The following is an 18,151-nucleotide window of genomic DNA, read 5'->3' as shown; positions in this document are numbered from 1 at the left end:
AGTTGTCTGTCTGTGTCTTCTTGTTGTGATACATATTGCTTTGATTGTTGATATATATTCATTGCCGTGCCAACAGATTATTTATCTAAACAAAAGGTATTTATTCAAGTTGTTTATTTAAATATATTTGTACAATTCAACTGAATGTAATAAGTATTTACTGCATTATTCGTAATTTAAAGAGATGAACCAAAGAACCTAGAAGCTAGCTAAATCTTAGGTATTACACTGATGGACCTGTTTATTGACTGCAGGCCAGGTGTGCCCAGTGGGGTACCAGAACGAAGGATTAACTTGATGGCGAGCTGAGACCAGCCTGGACCCAGAACCAGAACTGAACACTGAACATTACAAAACTACAAACCTTTCAACATGAGCCACCAGCGGTATGGTAGGGGCTGATTCAGCCGTCCACTCCCACCCGAAAGACACCACACACCTTGCAAACTCTCCCCTCAGTCACAGCGCTATATTTGTGGACAATACAAGAACTTGGTTGCTTCTTTTATGGACATTTTCTACTATTTTCATTGAGATATACAAGTGTTACTATGTGTGTGTGCTTTCTACATTGGATGTCTTACACTGAACAATGTTTGAAACTTGGATTGTTATTTATACCACCAGAGATTGTAATATGCTTCAGTATTTCAGTATACCAAAATCTGCAGATTGTACATATTGTAAATATTGGTATGTTGGTCACTGTAAATATATAAGGTACAGCCGCACTTTGATTCATTAGTTTTGGTATTATTGCTTACATGCACCTCCCTGAGTCGAACCTTCTGATCTAGCCCAGTGGCATATTCTCACATTTGCTACACTTACAACAGCATGATGGCCGGCCCGACGGTTTCTCCCTTGCAAGCTACACAAAGAGTCTGGCTTTTCTGTATCGTTTAATATTCTAAGTTGAATTGTGTTCTCTGTGTGTTAAGGAATAGCATTGGTTTATGTCTAATTTCTTGACAAAATGACATCCTCAAACTGCAAAAGGTGGTGTGTAAGGTTGGCTGTACATAATAAAAGAAAAGCCTTAGTAAAGCATGAAAAAATAATCAATTCATAATAAACAAATAGTTTATTGAGAATAATTTGTTTACTACTCAATTAAGGGCTTCGTTTTAGGCTATTTATGAAGTTGATACTAAGCTTGAGTTATTCTGTCTTTGTTCAGTTTTTGTTCACGCTTTATTAAATCTATTATTAAAAAGAATAAACACAGTAAGAACAGACTTTTGTAGCTTTTATTATCACATCCACAACAGTTACTCAAAAGTTCAAATGTTTTCCAGTATAATTTGTTGCTAATATAAACCCAACTACAATTCTATACTTTTTACACAATGTCTTTGAAACCAACATCACAATAAACTATGTTTGTAGTAATATTTCATCCACAAAACTACACAACGCGTTTTAGTTTAGTTTAACAACATGAGACATAAATTAATCAATCTTAAAAATTACTCAATTTCTCCCCAGACTGAATTTTGCCATAAAAGACAAATGACCACAAATGAATGGTGAAGCATGTGTATATAAAATGCTAATTTCATGACATGTATTTAGGGGCCCTCAGGGCAGCTGTTTAGGACCTTTGCTGTTTCACCTGCCTCTGTTCTAAGAACACACTTAAATACTTCTCAAAATCTATGTGAAAAACGTATTTAAAAAAAAATAAAAACACTGTACAACACTACTTGTACTTAAATACTTTTTACGAAAGTAGGGTTAGATATTATTTTGTGATAATTTTATTTGAGTAATCTTTTGCCTTTGTATCTGTACTTTTACTAAAAGACAAAATTGAGTATTTCCTCCACTACTGCTGCTGGTATTTTTGATAGATTTTACTGGAAAATTGCAATTCAATTAGAATGTATTTTAAGCGTTTATGCATTCTAAATTGTGTATTCTTGTATTGTAATGGTATTTAACAGTATGTTAAATGCGTGTTGTGTAATCTTACTAATACTGCATTCACTGATTGAAAACCAAAATCCACCAAATGGACTTGACTAAAGTAAATTTCAAATATAATTTGACCACTTGAACCAGATTTGAACCCAACCAAGGGCAGTACAGAGCTCCCATCTGACGTCGGGAGGGTCTTTGATGGGTGGATGTCTGGATGCTGGGTGCTAATGTGCCGGATCACTTCTCTTTGGGTGCCATGTCGTCTCCTCCAGACACGTTGCCTTCCTCCTCATCATCGTCGGCCATCATGCCTTTCAGGTAGGAGCGTTTGAACTCCTGGAAGACCAGCTCCTCCTCCAGCTCACTAAAGCACACACTGCAGTTAGAGCCCTACGCCCTCACCCAAAAATCGCATTTCAGAAACTTCATGGTTGTACAATATTCACAATTATTAACAACAAGAGCGAAATCATACACTAAAAAAAAATCATACACTAATGTAATGTAATGAAGTACTGGTATAGAAACAAATTAATAGGGCAAAATTTTACTTTTCAAAAGCAGTTTTAAAGCAGTTTCTTGATCTACTGTATTTCAGAACTAGTATTCACCTTTTCTGCCCACCCACTTTTGCCTTTTTATTGCCATGGCAGAACGAAAACAAGGGAAAAGTCTTGTCTGTAAAATATGCAATAAAGTAGAACTGGTGCAAGACTGTAACATTTTTAGGGAAAATGCAAAAATCAAATAGTAAACAATGATGTCGGTGTAATCCCTCATTCGTCCAGGCGTGTTCCATAGTAGAAAAAGCTTCAGTTGTAGTCATCTGGACTCAGTTTGAAAAACTAGACGTTTCGACTCTCATCCAAGAGTCATTGTCAATAAAAGAATTTAGATCGAGAACTCCGATATTAATACTGTTCTGTGGTAAGACCCGCCCATTGGGAGGAGCCTTCCTGAAGTAGAAAGAGTTGTTTGTTTCAACAGAAACTCCCCCCTTGTATCTACCGAGCTAACCTATTCAGAATCTTAATGGGCTATTAGAAACCTCTTTGTCTTTGTGAGACCCTGGCTCAACCACCCTGAGTACCTGATTAGCATCTGAATGTCCTCTACCTTTCCAGGGGTTCAGTAACCCATTATAAATAACAGGAAGATTAAACCTTAGCCCTCCATTTCTGTTTAAAGAAGGTCTTTCTTTTTTAACAAAAATAGCTTCCTTGACTCCTCTTTCAAACCATCTTTTCTCCCTGCTTAAAACCTTCACCTCACCGTCTTCAAACGAGTGATTAGAGGCTTCAAGGTGGAGATGCACGGCGCTCTGTGGTCCTGAACTAGTATTTCTTCTGTGCTGATAAAGCCTCTTGTGTAGAGGCTGTTTCGTCTCACCTATGTACCGTTCTTTACAACTTTCTTCACTGCATTGGATCGAATAAACTACATTGCTCTGTTTTTGAGTCGGCAACTTGTCCTTTGGGTGAACCAGTTTTTGTCTTAAAGTGTTTCCTGGTTTAAAATAAACAGGGACTTCGTGTTGTCTAAAAATTCTCTGCAGTTTTTCCGAGAGGCCAGACACATAAGGGATAGAGACACCCTTCCTTCTCTGTTCAGTTTCCCTTTTGTCCTGCTTCTTGGTTCTCTTCACTCTGTTGAGAGCCCAAGCGGGGTAACCACAGGCTGAGAGGGCATTACGGACATGTTTTTCCTCTTTCTTCTTGCCCTCTGAGCTGGTGGGCACACCTTGAGCTCTGTGTTGTAAGGTTCTGATCACCCCCAGCTTGTGCTGTAGTGGGTGGTTGGAACCAAAGAGCAGATACTGGTCCGTGTGTGTAGGTTTCCTATATACTTCTATTTGGAGTTTCCCGTCCTCTCCTCTGATCGTGGAACAATCAAGAAAGGCCAAGCGATTCTCCTTAGCGTCTTCTCTTGTAAACCTAATATGTGGGTCCACAGCATTGATGTGATCAGAGAAGGTTTCCAGCTCTTGTTTCTTGATTGTTACAAAAGTATCATCGACATAGCGGAGCCACAGTTTTGGGGCTATGCCTGAGAATAAGGACAGTGCCTTCTTCTCAAAGTGCTCCATGTACAGGTTGGCCACTATGGGAGAGACGGGCGAGCCCATGGCACAGCCATGAATCTGTCTGTAAAATTGTCCCCGGAATTGAAAGTAAGTGGTGTTCAGACAGATGTCCAACAGTTTACATATGTGTTCAGGTGTCCCTTGCGGTTTTAATTCTTAACTTGTGCTTTTTTGCCCCGGGGATTGGAGAAAGTCCCTCAAATCAAAACTTAGAACCCAGGCCGAGCAGGTACTAAAAAAGCACCTGATACCGGTTGAGAAGGGCTTGCGGAAACTCCAAACCAAGCTAGAGTAGAGTAAGGCTATGTACGGCTGTGGAAAAAACACTTTGGACTCTATAAATAGGATGTGAAGAAACTCACCTCTCCTTCACTGCAGCGACACAGACAAAAAAGACAAAAGCAGCTGTTAGAAAATCATTACTCTACTGTTTAGTTCTCATTTCAGTCCTTGTTTGGGCTGAATTTTGTCCTACTATAGTCGTTTAGAGTTTGGTCCTGTTAAGTACCAGTTTATTTATGGAATTTCACCAACTTGATCTCCTTCTCAGATCCAATGTGTCTGGTGTTAGAATGTGCATGTTGTCAATACGAATGCCGCAGCACCAAAGCAAGTTCCTATGTTTGCGAATTCTGTTCATTAACAATGGCAATAAACCTTTTCTGTTTTCTGACTAGCTAACAAAAGATCAACAAGGGAAAAGGGAACTGTATCAAGACGGAACCTTTAATTTCCCTGTTTGTAGCCGACCAATGAACTACTAGCATAAACTTTATTTGCAGCTAGATTTAGCTAGATATCTTGCGGACATATCCCTCATTTATAGTGTACAGTAAGACCAGAAGTGCATTAGCTCTCGTTTGAACTGATGGAGTCCTGCTTCAGTCCTGCTTCAGTCCTGGTTCGGTCCTGGTTCGGTCCTGCTTCGGTCCTGCTTCGGTCCTGCTTCGGTCCTGCTTCGGTCCTGGTTCGGTCCTGGTTCGGTCCTGGTTCGGTCCTGCTTCGGTCCTGCTTCAGCCCTGCTTCAGTCCTGCTTCAGTCCTGCTCCAGTCCTGCTTCAGTGCTGGTTCAGTCCTGGTTCAGTTCTGCTTCAGTCCTGCTTCAGTCCTGGTTCAGTTCTGGTTCAGTTCTGGTTCAGTCCTGCTTCAGTCCTGGTTCAGTTCTGGTTCAGTCCTGGTTCAGTTCTGCTTCAGTCCTGGTTCAGTTCTGGTTCAGTCCTGCTTCAGTCCTGCTTCAGTCCTGCTTCAGTGCTGGTTCAGTCCTGCTTCAGTCCTGGTTCAGTCCTGGTTCAGTCCTGCTTCAGTCCTGGTTCAGTCCTGGTTCAGTTCTGGTTCAGTCATGGTTCAGTCCTGCTTCAGTCCTGGTTCAGTTCTGGTTCAGTTCTGGTTCAGTCCTGCTTCAGTCCTGGTTCAGTCCTGGTTCAGTTCTGGTTCAGTTCTGGTTCAGTCATGGTTCAGTCCTGCTTCAGTCCTGCTTCAATCCTGGTTCAGTCCTGGTTCAGTTCTGGTTCAGTTCTGGTTCAGTTCTGGTTCAGTCATGGTTCAGTCCTGCTTCAGTCCTGCTTCAATCCTGCTTCAATCCTGGTTCAGTCCTGGTTCAGTTCTGGTTCAGTTCTGGTTCAGTCATGGTTCGGTCCTGCTTCAGTCCTGCTTCGGTCCTGCTTCAGTCCTGGTTCAGTCCTGGTTCAGTTCTGGTTCAGTCATGGTTCAGTCCTGCTTCAGTTCTGGTTCAGTCCTGGTTCAGTCCCTGGTTCAGTCCCTGGTTCAGTTCTGGTTCAGTTCTGGTTCAGTCCTGGTTCAGTTCTGGTTCAGTCCTGCTTCAGTCCTGGATCAGTCCTGGTTCAGTCCTGCTTCGGTCCTGCTTCGGTCCTGCTTCGGTCCTGCTTCGGTCCTGCTTCGGTCCTAGTTTGGTCCTGTTTTCGTCCTTTTTTACCTGTTTCTGGTTTTGCGTGCATGAGTTTGAAGGGAATCTCTAATCCAACTTCACTGCAACAAGGGAAAGACAAGCACCATTAAGTTAAGTCCTGCTCCATTTAAAGATGACGTCATGTTTCACTTGGATAAAAGACACTGACCTGGAGCCCATCATTCTGCCGCAGGTGGACAGACACAAGATGGTTAGCAGTTTTAGCAGAGATACACTTTACACTCATATTATAGACATATTCCAATGTCTGCAAAGAAGCACTGTTAAGGACACTGGGCGGCGAAGTAAATATTTATCATAGTTTTCAGTCAAGCTGCAGTTTGTGAAGAAAGACTGACAAATTTTAAGAGAATTATTAGTTTTATTATTTGTCAAACCATAACTATTGTGTAATTTATATGGATTCTAGGCCCTGTTTACAATATGGTTGTTAGGTAACTGAGCTACTAAGCTCTGAAACTGCTGCTCAACAAGGAAGTCATTTTATAAACTTAAAACCAAAACTGTAGACAAAAGTACACAACATTTGTTTATTTGAATCATATGCCCTTTAATCATGTGACGATGCTAATAAACTTTATTAGCTTACTTGCAGCGTTAGCCTCATTTCCTACTGTCCTGGTGTTAGTTTAGGATCAGACACAAAGTGCTCTTGACTTGAGGGCGTGTCAGAAGAGGCTGTGGCAGTTTAGATGTAAATGTTCACTAAAGTGAGTTTGGTGTCAGCGACTCGCCTGCACTATAAAGATTAAAACCCAACACTTCCGTCCTCTTCAAGTATCCCCTCTTTCCTTTTTCAATGAGAAGTGCTGTTGTTTATGATGTCATCAAAATGCTCATGACAACAAATATCTCACATGACTAAATGCATTAATATGAAATGTAGATTGTAGATTCATTTTTTATAGTCATTGGTCAAATATGTTTCCTGGAGTTGTGCTCGAGCAGACGTTTGACTCACCCTCCAACGATGAGTTTGACCACAACCCTGTAGGACACCATGATCCCCAGCACCTCTTTGAGAATGCCGTCCTTTACTCTGCACAAAACCACAAATACAAAATATTCACTTTGTAAAATTGTTAGTCTGGTAGCAGATGTTTTGGGAAAAGAGGAGGAAACATATTTCCTTTATTTATTTTTTTCATTTGAAAATGTTTATATATTTAATTCATTCTTACAAGTATATTAAAGGCGCAATGGACGATTTTTCGGCGATTTGAGAACTCAGGCGGAAGTGCGCATGCGCACTCCCCCGTGCGCATGCTACAACACACACGTGCGCTTGTTTATTAGTGCAACGGAGCGCATCGCATCTCTCGTCTCCCGTAGATTTCTGTCCACTTCTGAGTCAGCTCGAACTGTCTTTCTCCGTCTTCATTTTGTCCCGTACACTGAGGGAACTATATTATGATAGATCAATGCGCTTTGGCACGCGGAAACGTGGGGACGAGCCACACGCGGCTGCAGGTGAGCGGTAGGTGCGTTCTATCGGCAGTCCACGCCACGAGGAAATAAGACATATATTTGTGCCAAAAAAATCGTCCATTCAACCTTTAAGTGAAAAACATACAGTCATGTTGCTAAAAATGACTTAACTGGCCATGACTTTGCCGTTTTACTCTATTCTAATTCTAATTCTAGTTTTAGTTTTAGTTCGGTAATTTCCCATTGGAGACCAAACTTCTGGAAAGCCCGAATAGTGAAATAATACATTAAAGAAACTATCTATTTCACTTTTGTAAATACAAACCATGTTTCGTCTCACGTTTGGTTCTGATGACTCTTGTTAAAGTGTACACACATTAAACCACTGGGAGCATAAACTACTCATGTCCCCAAATCAAATTTCAATTCTATATGTGATTTATTTTTATTTTTACAATTCAAACACCATGATCTTGTATACAACTTGCTAATAGATCACTAAGCCTGTATTTTGAGAACAGTTTTATTTAATTTATATTATAATTTTAGATTTAACATTTTTTAGTGTTTTATCTAAATGTCTTGTAAATGTGTTTTTTGAGTGGAGATTGCGTTTGCATAGGTACTCTAGACTTTAACATACAAATTTGATGACAAATAAGAATTAAAATAATAATCTGAATCTACGGTATGTTTAGAGCACTGAAGTTTTTACTTTACTTTACCAAAGGATTAAACCTGGATATTTAAATTAAGTCCAGAAGATTTAAGATTTAGGCAGTTGAGAACCCCATGACACCTATAGGTGCAGCAGGGTCTGGAGAGCATAAACATGAGAGTGTTTGATGGCGCTCACACGCTGGAGGAAGCCAGGTTAGTGTCTTCATGCTTGAGTTTCCCATCCAATGCGATGCCCCGTCTTTCCCTGTTGTTGGCCAGCACGGGCAGCAGAGTGTAGGTCTTCTGGAGGTTGGCACCAGCGGTTACAGTATCTCTGAAAGAAGTCCTGATTTAGATCTGGGGGTAAAGCTGGGGCTCCTGGGGCATTTCTTTCAAAACCTGGAGCACGGAGCCAGCCGCACTGAGGACCAGAACACAGACCAGACCCCAGAAACTCCACAATGCTACACACACGTCAGGGCAGAGGAAACTGCACAATCTGTAATGGTGTTCACACTTTGGCCTTTGGCTGTGGGCTCGCGTAGCAATAACCATTGCTGGACAATCTACACCAACAATGTCATACACGCGTCCAACGGCCGTAATCAAGCGTCACTCAAATTAGGTCGGAGTTCTAATTTTCCACCTTCAACGGAGCGTCTCCAGGACATTTAATAATATCTGGAGAAGATCAGTGGGTCTAAGTTCCATTTTTTATTTTATTGACCTTTATTTAACCACTGAGATGTTGCATCTCTTTTTCAGGGGAGTCCAGCCCACAGATGGGAGGAGTCTACATGTTTTTAGTGGTCTGCGCCACCCGAGAAGAGGGGCAGGAAGCTAACCACTGCGCTCCTGTGCCTCCATCAACATTAATGGTGAAATTACCCAGATTCCTCAATGTCCACGGCCTTGGTGTAGCTGTCGTTGGAGTAGAGCACCACATTGGCCACCTGGTCCACTGAAAGCAGAGCAGAAGATCCTAAACCTGGAGTGTGTGGAGCGTGAGGAGCAAGAGGAGCAGGAGGAGCAGGAAGAGCAGAAAGAGAAGGAGGAGAAGGAGCAGCAGGAGGAGTGTAAGGAGAGTGAGGAGTGTGAGGGGCAGGAAGAGAAGTAGGAGCAGGAGGAGCAGGAAGAGAGGAGGAACAGGATGAGAAGGAGGAGCAGGTGAAGCATGAGGAGAAGAAGGAGCAGGAGGAGCGTGAGGGGCAGGAAGAGCAGGAGGAGCGTGAGGGGCAGGAAGAGAAGTAGGAGTGTGAGGGGCAGGAAGAGAAGTAGGAGCAGGAGGAGCAGGAAGAGAAGGAGGAACAGGAAGAGCAGGAGGAGTGTGAGGGGCAGGAAGAGAAGTAGGAGCAGGAGGAGCAGGAAGAGAAAGAGGAACAGGAAGAGTAGGTGGAGTGTGAGGGGCAGGAAGAGAAGGAAGAGCAGGAGGAGTGTGAGGGGCAGGAAGAGAAGTAGGAGCAGGAGGAGCAGGAAGAGAAAGAGGAACAGGAAGAGTAGGTGGAGTGTGAGGGGCAGGAAGAGAAGGAAGAGCAGGAGGAGTGTGAGGGGCAGGAAGAGAAGTAGGAGCAGGAGGAGCAGGAAGAGAAGGAGGAACAGGAAGAGCAGGAGTGTGAGGGGCAGGAAGAGAAGTAGGAGCAGGAGGAGCAGGAAACGAAGGAGGAGCTGGGAGAGAAGGAGGAGCAGGAACAGAAGGAGCAGCAGGAAGAGTAGGAGCAGCAGGTGGAGGAGCAGTAAGAGCAGGAGGAGTGTGAGGAGCGTGAGGGGAGAGGAACATACCAGACAGGAGGATGTTCTTGATGTTCTTGCTGGAGTTGTTGGTGACCTGCAGGTGCACTTTGATGGGCTCGCCGTGGTAATAGACCTGAGGAGAACCAGGAGCCGGTCAGGAGTTGGACATGTGTCATGGGTAAGAAGGAATATGAATAGATGTTCTCAAGTACAGTTGTGTATAGGTATCAGTCTGCTGGAATATAGGAAATAGCAAGTGAAATAAACGACTAGACAATTGGACTTTGTTATAGGACGATAACCTGAGGAGGAGCTCTTTACTATTTGAGTTGCTTTAACCTGGAGGACCACGGAAAAGGTCAGGGAAAATAAAAATAATTTGTTGAATTGTGTATGAAATCATCTTTTAAAGGCTCCTTGAATTCAAACGTTACTCCTTTTAACGTGGCACTCAGAGTGACTGTTATTGCAATTCAAACGTGAGTCCAGTCGTAAGAAAACGAGACTGAAGCGGCTGCGACTGACTCCGACTAGACGCAGAATCAGAAGGGCTCAAAGTTGTGTAGTGCGTCATCAGTTGGGGTCAGAGTTGTGGTCATCACCTCCTTGTCCAGGCTGGCCTTGATGTGCAGCGGGCGCTCGGACATGACAAACTCGCGGGTGGCCTCCACAGACGGAGCTTTGCCCTGGCTCTCCGGGGCGTACTGCACCTTCCTCAGCATCAGACGCACGGCGCTCCTGAAACACCACACAACATCTACTTTGTACACACGACCGCAACAACACACTCTACAGAAGAGTGTTTGTGAAAATGTCAATATCTCACAATTATGTCTTAAATTCAGAATATCGTCTCCATGGAGATGTTATGAATTTCCCTGTGATGTCATGTAACCTGGTTTGATATGTTTACCTCAGGCTGCCCCAAATAAATTGTCCATTTGCTGTAACCCGAGTCAACATTTTTCAAGTGGGTCGGACGGTAGGCAAATTCTTTTTTTTTATTTTGAAGGCAAAAAAAAAAAAATCCAAATTTTGCCATTTTTTGACTCGGAGTGACCGCCAGGGGTCAGGCTTCAACAGTCCAGGGGTCAGGCTTCAACAGTCCAGGGATCAGGCTTCAATAGTCCAGGGGTCAGGCTTCAACAGTCCAGGGGTCAGGCTTCAACAGTCCAGGGGTCAGGCTTCAACAGTCCAGGGATCAGGCTTCAATAGTCCAGGGGTCAGGCTTCAACAGTCCAGGGGTCAGGCTTCAACAGTCCAGGGGTCGGGCTTCAACAGTCAATGACGGAAAGCGTCTCGATCAACCCGATCAGGAGACTAAATCTCACGATTTTAAGATATCTCAATCGACCTTTTGTACGCCGTTATCCTTTATTTTGGTAGCGAAGGCGAGTGGGGGGAACATGCGGGGGACACGGGCACCGCCATGTTTGTTGTGATGACGCTGCTGGGCGTGTTTCAATCCCAGAATGGGTATGTCAAATTTCACACCGTGATAGAGCGTGACATGTACTATGGTCACTTCAGTGGCGCCGACCTGAGTCCCCATGTGGGACAATAAAGGAATATCTTATCTTATCTTAAAGTCTGGCGGTAATGCAACACTTGGATGCCAACCGCCATAAAACAACAACAACAACAACAACAACAACAAACCAACTTGTAAAAGGCAATATAAAAACTCTTAAGCGCGTTCTGTTTTGTTACAGACGCATGTGGAGGACTGAATATGAAGTCGCACATGTGTTGCGCGATGCGTTATCAGTCCTTTGGGATGAAAGATAGGTTTACCAACGTGATAAAAATGTTTGACACGGCGGTTTAGGAAAGACCGGTCGGTGAGTCGGCAAAATAATTGAGAAATAAAAGATTTTTACGTTTTTTCAATAAAATGCTGATTTTTTTTTCTTCAGTCGGCTAGTTTCATACCGAGTCAGTCGGGTTACGGCAAACAGACATATTGTTTTGCTCACCCTCATTTAAATACAGTTTTCTGAACTTTGACCACTTGTCTGTAGTATTATTTCCTCCTCATGCCCTTGTGAGGTCTACATTTTTTTTGCATTAAAACAACGACATTCTGAAAATAAACGGGGGGGGGAAAGTGTCGTTCCGGTCATTTGGCGATGCTTTCTTCCTTTCTTCCTCACCTCTTCTTGATCTTGGCGTCCTGCCGCTCTGCGCTGAAGGCTTTGATTTCAAACTCCACGGCGCATTGCTGCAGAGACACACAGGAGCTGAGCACAACCGGACCCACCCGAAACCACGACCGAGCCCAGGGAGAGGGGAGGGGGCGGGGCATCTTACCTTCCCGATGTCATTGGGGGCCGGCTGCAGGGCCACGGAGCAGGGCAGGTTGTCTGGAAACTGATAGAGGCAGAAGCTATTACAGGTTCAGCTCGGAAGTGAAGATGACTGGCAATGGAAATGTATAAAATGTACATTGTTTTTTTGTGTACAAATATTTCAATGGTGATTATTACTTCTGTTAGACATCAAAACAAGGTTTAATTCCAACACCTCAGGATAATTCACGGCCTCATGTTGCATGGAACTGTACACATCTCAGTTTTTCAGTGCTCCAAAAATTACTGGGACTGAAAATTATTATTATCTTTTTTTAGACGTCCTTTGACCTGCTGTGGACAGGGATAAGGATGGTTTGGTTTGGGGCAAAGATGATTTGAGTTTGGTTGTGATTTTTTGTGAATGTAAACAGAAGTACTAAACCCAGAATGACCACCTTACCTCAAAAAAGAAAGGGTAGGCGTTGTCCCCAAGCTTGCGCAGAAGCTTGGCCTGGGTCTTGGTGTGCACAGACTTGTCACGGTCCTGCAGAGGGGGGTACACCTGCCGTGTGGACAGGTACAGCTCCCGCCGGAACGCAACCCCCATCACGTCCATGTCATCCCGCCCGTAACGAAACAAGCAGGACAGCGTGACAAACACTGGAACAATGGGGTAAAAGAGAGCATTTATTTAGTACTTTTCTACCTTTAAGATGGTGGAAGCGGCCAGTATTGTGTGGCTGAGGCTGCTATTTTGAACATTTAAAAAAATATCAATCAAGTAGAAGTACAAATGAAGGATCCAAGAAATGACTAATTTACTCACTTAGTAAGAGTAAAAGTGACTACACAAGAAAAGGTCGTTGTAAGATTAACAATTTGGAGGAAACTTCTAATTCAGAATTAAAATGTAATTAATGAATCAAAGTTAATGTAATTGGAGGCACAAAACATTAGTAAAAGCACAACATTTTCAAAAGATAGACGACCACAAAATTTGAAGAAAAAAACTAAGTCGTATCTGATATTCATTTTCACATCTGAAAGTCTGTAATAGTTTCACTAGTCCAAGTACTAGAGTGTTATTCACTTATGAAAGAGTATGATGTTCAAAGTTGATACTGATTAAAGAATTGGATCAAAACACAGCATGAGGCTGTGGATATTGTATTGTTTGTGTTTGTTTCATTTGTATTTTTTAATAGTTATGTGGGGCACACACCGTATTTAGGCAATTAACAATTCTCAAATCAAATATATAAATTGTTATTTTCTTTATTAAAGTTTGTTAATCTGAAGGTTATGAAAACTGTGATATATCACTTTATACATGTCCTCACATTATACATTTTTGGAGTGAGCGTCATATTTTGACTGTGACTCTTTTTGGCATTGTGTTCCCATAAACTCCACGTTAATACATTTTTGAGGTGGCGCTACTGAGCCATCTTTCAATATTCTCTTCCCTCAAACGCTAATTTTCGATACCACTCACGTGCAAATTTGTCTTTGTTTACTACTCGACTTTTGCAATTTTCCGGCCCCCGGTTACAATCACAAGTCATAAAACTATTTGATTGTAATAGAACCCTTTAACTATGTAACCCTCTAACTGTAAATATGTGGCCTAACTAATGTTCAAACAATAGCATGGGGGACATTCCAGAGTCAGAGTTCAGTCAGCTGACACACTAGCACGTGTCTGATCGGTTATACATTGGCGCCAAAATCCAGGGGCTTAGTTGAAACACACTACACAGGCCATCAAACCCCAACAGTTCCATCCAAGGCTTTGAGGAGGAAAGACCCATGAAGGAGAAGAAAGAAACATTCTCAGTGTGTCCTAGTTTAAGATAAACTGGTTAAGCTAAGATAGGGAACAAAGGCATTCCAAAGAGAACAAAGGCAACCGAGGAGACTAACTTTACTCTCTCCCAACCAAAATTTGGATAAGATCACCTTAGAATAAACTTTAACTCTAATGCATAACTATATAGATCTAGAACAATCATGACTAGTCTGTCCGTCTGTTAATGACTCAATTTGCATATTCCATGTCTAATTATTTGGTCAATAAACCACAGTTGGTAAAGTGTTCATTTCCAGATGGTTACAATCCCATAACCTTCAGATTAAGTAGATTAATTAATTCATTAATTAATTAATTTGGATATTTTATTATTATAATTTGTATTATGATTATAAGTTATTTATTTTATAATTTATTTTATTAGTAAATTCTTAATTTATGCATGCCATATTTGACTCTATAGATGTTGCTATTATTTTTAGTATTCATGTGTTATGTTGCACCAGACAAGTTCCTATGTTTGCGAACTGTGTTGAATGACAATGGTAATAAACCTTATCTGATTCTGATTTGAGAATTGTTAATCACTTAAATAAGGCTGGTGCCCCACATAACTCTTAAACATACCCACACTCATGTGGCATGGCATAATTTAAATATTTATCAATGAATATCCCCCTGTATCTTTAGTAGAAGCACATGAATACCACTACATTACTTGGACTAGAAATAGTACATGTTTTGGTGAGCATTTGTCACCTTCCTCAGACGCGTCATCTGAATTAAAAATAAAATATAACCAGAAGAAGGATCCAAAGTGTCTCTTACTCACACTTTTAAGTTGCAATTTATTCTTCAAACTTCATTAAAACTAGTTAAACGTGATTGTGTGAGCAGAGAAACCAACTTGAAACCAGCAGCTCCAACAGTCCAGGCTGTTCTATTTAAACTGTAGTGTAGTCATTGCTCTTTATTTTGTTTATTTTCTTGTGGTTCTTCATTTCAGTTCGTGCGACTGTAGACCAGTGACCAGTGCTGTGTTACTGACCTTTCCTCCCCTGTAGAGCCTCAGGGTCGATCACAATGATGCCATCTACAGGACAAGAAACAAAAACACATTACAAATCATCCCCAAAGCAAACCCCAGGGCATGTTTTTAATCCCCTGACAGTGGAGCTCAGAAGGGTGGACAGGACTCACCCACAGGGTCCACAGAGTCCACATGGTCCACAAAGTCCCGCTTACCCATGTACACCGTCACCTGGGACAGAGAAGACAAGGAAGACAGGGAGGGCAGGTGGGCGGGGGGGACAGAGAGGGCAGGGACAACAGAGAGGACAGGGCAGACAAAGAGGACAGGGAGAATAGAGAGGACAGGGCAGACATAGAGGACAGGGACGACGGAGAGGACAGGGCAGACAGAGAGGACAGGGACGACGGAGAGAGAACAGGGCAGACAGAGAGGACAGGGCAGACAAAGAGGACAGGGACGACGGAGAGGACAGGGCAGACAGAGAGGACAGGGACGACGGAGAGAGAACAGGGCAGACAGAGAGGACAGGGCAGACAAAGAGGACAGGGACGACGGAGAGGACAGGGCAGACAGAGAGGACAGGGCAGACGAAGAGGACAGGGCAGACAGAGAGGACAGGGACAATGGAGAGAACAGGGCAGACAGAGAGGACAAGGCAGACAAAGAGGACAGGGACGACGGAGAGGACAGGGCAGACAGAGAGGACAGGGCAGATGAAGAGGACAGGGCAGACAGAGAGGACAGGGATGACGGAGAGGACAGGGCAGACAAAGTAAATTGGAATAATGATAATTAATGAGTGTGATGGAGGGTTTGTCACGTGCTTGACTCATGAAAATGTTATTGCTTTGCCTGGAATTTTCCACAGTTTGGGTTGCACTCATCTATCTTTCATGTATTCAATGACCGGCATTTTTGTTTCCAAAAAATACTTTGTTTGGTAGAGTCACTTCAGGGTGCCATTTGGGTGCCCTATGCAGAAATGCTCAGTGGTGCCCCCATACCGCCAATGCCCTTCAAACTTGTAAAACAAGTATTTAAGGTGTAGTAAAATGACATCCCATCCCCCACATCCCTAAATTTCCTTGCTCCGGCCCTGCTCTAGGTTCACCCTTCTGCTGATCTTCTGCAGATCAGATGGAGGCTCTATAAACACTACAGGCTGCAAACATCAGATTTTTTAACTGACTTTTAATAGTTAATTAGCAATTGTGTTATTCCATCATAATTGTGTTTTTAATTGATCAGGTTGAATACATATATATGTTGATGATAATTATGGCCAAACAGTCTAAGTGACACTATGTCTAATAAATGACCTTCAGCACCAACACAGATTAAGCCATGGGCCGAGTCGTCCAGATCTATGCGTGCAGGGACTTGAGCAGAGCTGAGCCGCTTTACAGATCCTCTCTTCCCCAGCGAGGCCCCCTGAGGGCCCTGCAGGTACACTGAGGGCCATGTGAGGGACATTAGACCAAACCCCAGTCCCTGAAGAAGTCCCGCTCTTTGTGCCTGAGGCCATTTCTGATGACATTTCTAGGAAATCCAAAATTGATCCTTATTTTTCTTTTTGTTATAAACACTGAAAACCTTTAGCATTTAAATCTCTTCCATTCTGTAATTTGGAGCTTTCTGGTGGGTCTGTAGGCAAACAAGAGGTGACGGACATTCCACCAGAAAATTTACATTTTAACTTTTAAGTCATATTTCCTACAAAAAAAGGACTCAAATAATTTAACTTAATTTAATCTCCTTTTTGGTTCTGAAATCATTCCGTACCCTCTGCTAAGTGTACGCATACCCCTGGTTGGGAAACACTGCTTGACCTTTACAGAGGCCACTCACCGACTTGTCCTTGCACACTTTCTTGAAGACCACATTTTTGGGACTCATCTTGGAGGCTCTGGAGGGAGAAGAAAATGCTAATATTACGTGATTTTTCCTCTGCGCAGTCGAGAAGAAGTGCACAATTTAGTTTGTTGAATAAAAGTACAGAATATCAAGTAAAAAATGTAGTAAAAATATTGTTTAAAAATGTGTTTTTTTAAAGGCTTTGAGAACTTTTAAAAATTCAAATGTAAGGTTCCTGATAAAGATTTGTGCTGTTTTTGGGTCATGAAACATTTTCATGTATTTTTTTTTGTTTTCTCAAGTCCTTTAGTCCAGATGTCACCATGAATGTGCGAAAATTCAATTCAATTCAATTTATTTTTGTAAAGCCCAAAATCACAACAACAGTTGCCTCTGAGGGCAAAAAAATAACCCTCAAACCAAATGAAAGAACTTTTGTCTTTTCAGTCCAGTTCAAAAAGGGGAGTAGAAAGCACAGATGCCTGCTCCCAAATGTAATGTAAAGTATAAAGTAAATATAAAAAGCATCCACTGTCAAATTGACCTCTGTTCGTTACTTTACTTGCAGTGTTTTGCCCAAGGACACAACAATATTGATGGGAGACAATTGTTAGATGAATGTTTATTACTATTCACAGTAGTGAAGTAAAGTAAAAAGTACACTTTACTTCACTTTACTCTAAGGACACAAAAACAGACCAATGTTATACCACCACTCATGCCTTTTCTCTTTGTCTGAGACTTCCTCTATATCCAATTACTACTATACTTATCAGTAGTGAAGTAAAAGTAGAAAGTATCCACTGCAAAATGTAATTCTTTACTTTACTTTACTCAAACACATCAAAATTTACAAAAACATGTCCAAATTCAAATGGAGTAGATAACGCCTGCTTTAATAAGTAGTGAAGTACAGATGATTTCCACCACTGGTTTAATGACACACTGCTACTACTACTACTACTACTACTACTACTTCTACTACTAGTACTACCACTACTTCTCTTTATCTGACATGTGGAGACAAGTAGAAAAAACACTAGCACTACCACTAGTACTTGACATGTGCAGCACTCACCTGTGTATCAAGTTGATATCTGGAGTGAATATGAAGGATATTACACTTTACTGCTCCTAAACACCTGCTCTGAAGCCCCGCCCCCAGCTCCCTCACAGTCAATCAGAGCCGGAGTGCACTTCCTGTGATTCGGCTGAGAGGATTGTGCTTTCCCCTTGATCAGCAGCACAGCAGATTACTCCTACTCCTCACTCGCTCTGATGAGTGGAACGAGCTGGTCTTAATACTTAGAAATGAGATGGGCAGGTGTGTCACCCATGTGACCCTCTAAAAGTCTGTTATTGAAACTGGGATTAACTGCAGAATATCACAAAATATGAAAAGATGTTATCCA

General features: G+C 42.2%; 2 protein-coding genes across 2 annotated transcripts in view; one reads left to right on the top strand and one right to left on the bottom strand.

Moving 5' to 3' along the window:
* The window catches only part of ptmab (prothymosin alpha b), a 294,345-nt gene that overhangs the window by 230,051 nt on the left and 46,143 nt on the right, over nucleotides 1-18,151 (top strand). The window lies entirely within an intron of this gene.
* Nucleotides 1,745-17,910, bottom strand: saga (S-antigen; retina and pineal gland (arrestin) a). Its single transcript, XM_072441905.1, has 16 exons — nucleotides 17,818-17,910; nucleotides 16,734-16,791; nucleotides 15,053-15,113; nucleotides 14,901-14,945; nucleotides 12,503-12,702; nucleotides 12,062-12,121; nucleotides 11,905-11,972; nucleotides 10,354-10,489; nucleotides 9,800-9,884; nucleotides 8,909-8,981; nucleotides 8,217-8,354; nucleotides 6,894-6,971; nucleotides 6,081-6,095; nucleotides 5,939-5,991; nucleotides 4,369-4,378; nucleotides 1,745-2,287 (listed from the first exon to the last, which is right to left on the bottom strand). Exons 2-16 carry the CDS (start codon nucleotides 16,779-16,781, stop codon nucleotides 2,161-2,163), a joined length of 1,197 nt encoding a protein of 398 aa, XP_072298006.1. The 5' UTR covers nucleotides 16,782-16,791; nucleotides 17,818-17,910; the 3' UTR covers nucleotides 1,745-2,160.

The sequence above is a fragment of the Eucyclogobius newberryi genome, unplaced genomic scaffold (genome assembly GCF_026437365.1).
Source record: "Eucyclogobius newberryi isolate DKJ021-1_F unplaced genomic scaffold, fEucNew1.0.hap1 SCAF_12, whole genome shotgun sequence".
Taxonomy (NCBI): domain Eukaryota; kingdom Metazoa; phylum Chordata; class Actinopteri; order Gobiiformes; family Gobiidae; genus Eucyclogobius; species Eucyclogobius newberryi.
Note: the sequence above shows the minus strand (reverse complement) of the source record. Positions and strands in the feature narration are given on the sequence as shown.

What these genes read in the sequence shown, in the direction of transcription:
- saga (XM_072441905.1), bottom strand. Translation starts at nt 16,781, where the DNA reads ATGAGTCCCAAAAATGTGGTCTTCAAGAAAGTGTGCAAGGACAAGTCG. An exon ending in GGCTCTACAGGGGAGGAAAG is followed by an intron (nt 12,703 to 14,900) that starts GTCAGTAACACA and finishes CCATTGTTCCAG; the next exon opens with TGTTTGTCACGCTGTCCTGC. An exon ending in AGGCCAGCCTGGACAAGGAG is followed by an intron (nt 9,885 to 10,353) that starts GTGATGACCACA and finishes GGTTCTCCTCAG; the next exon opens with GTCTATTACCACGGCGAGCC.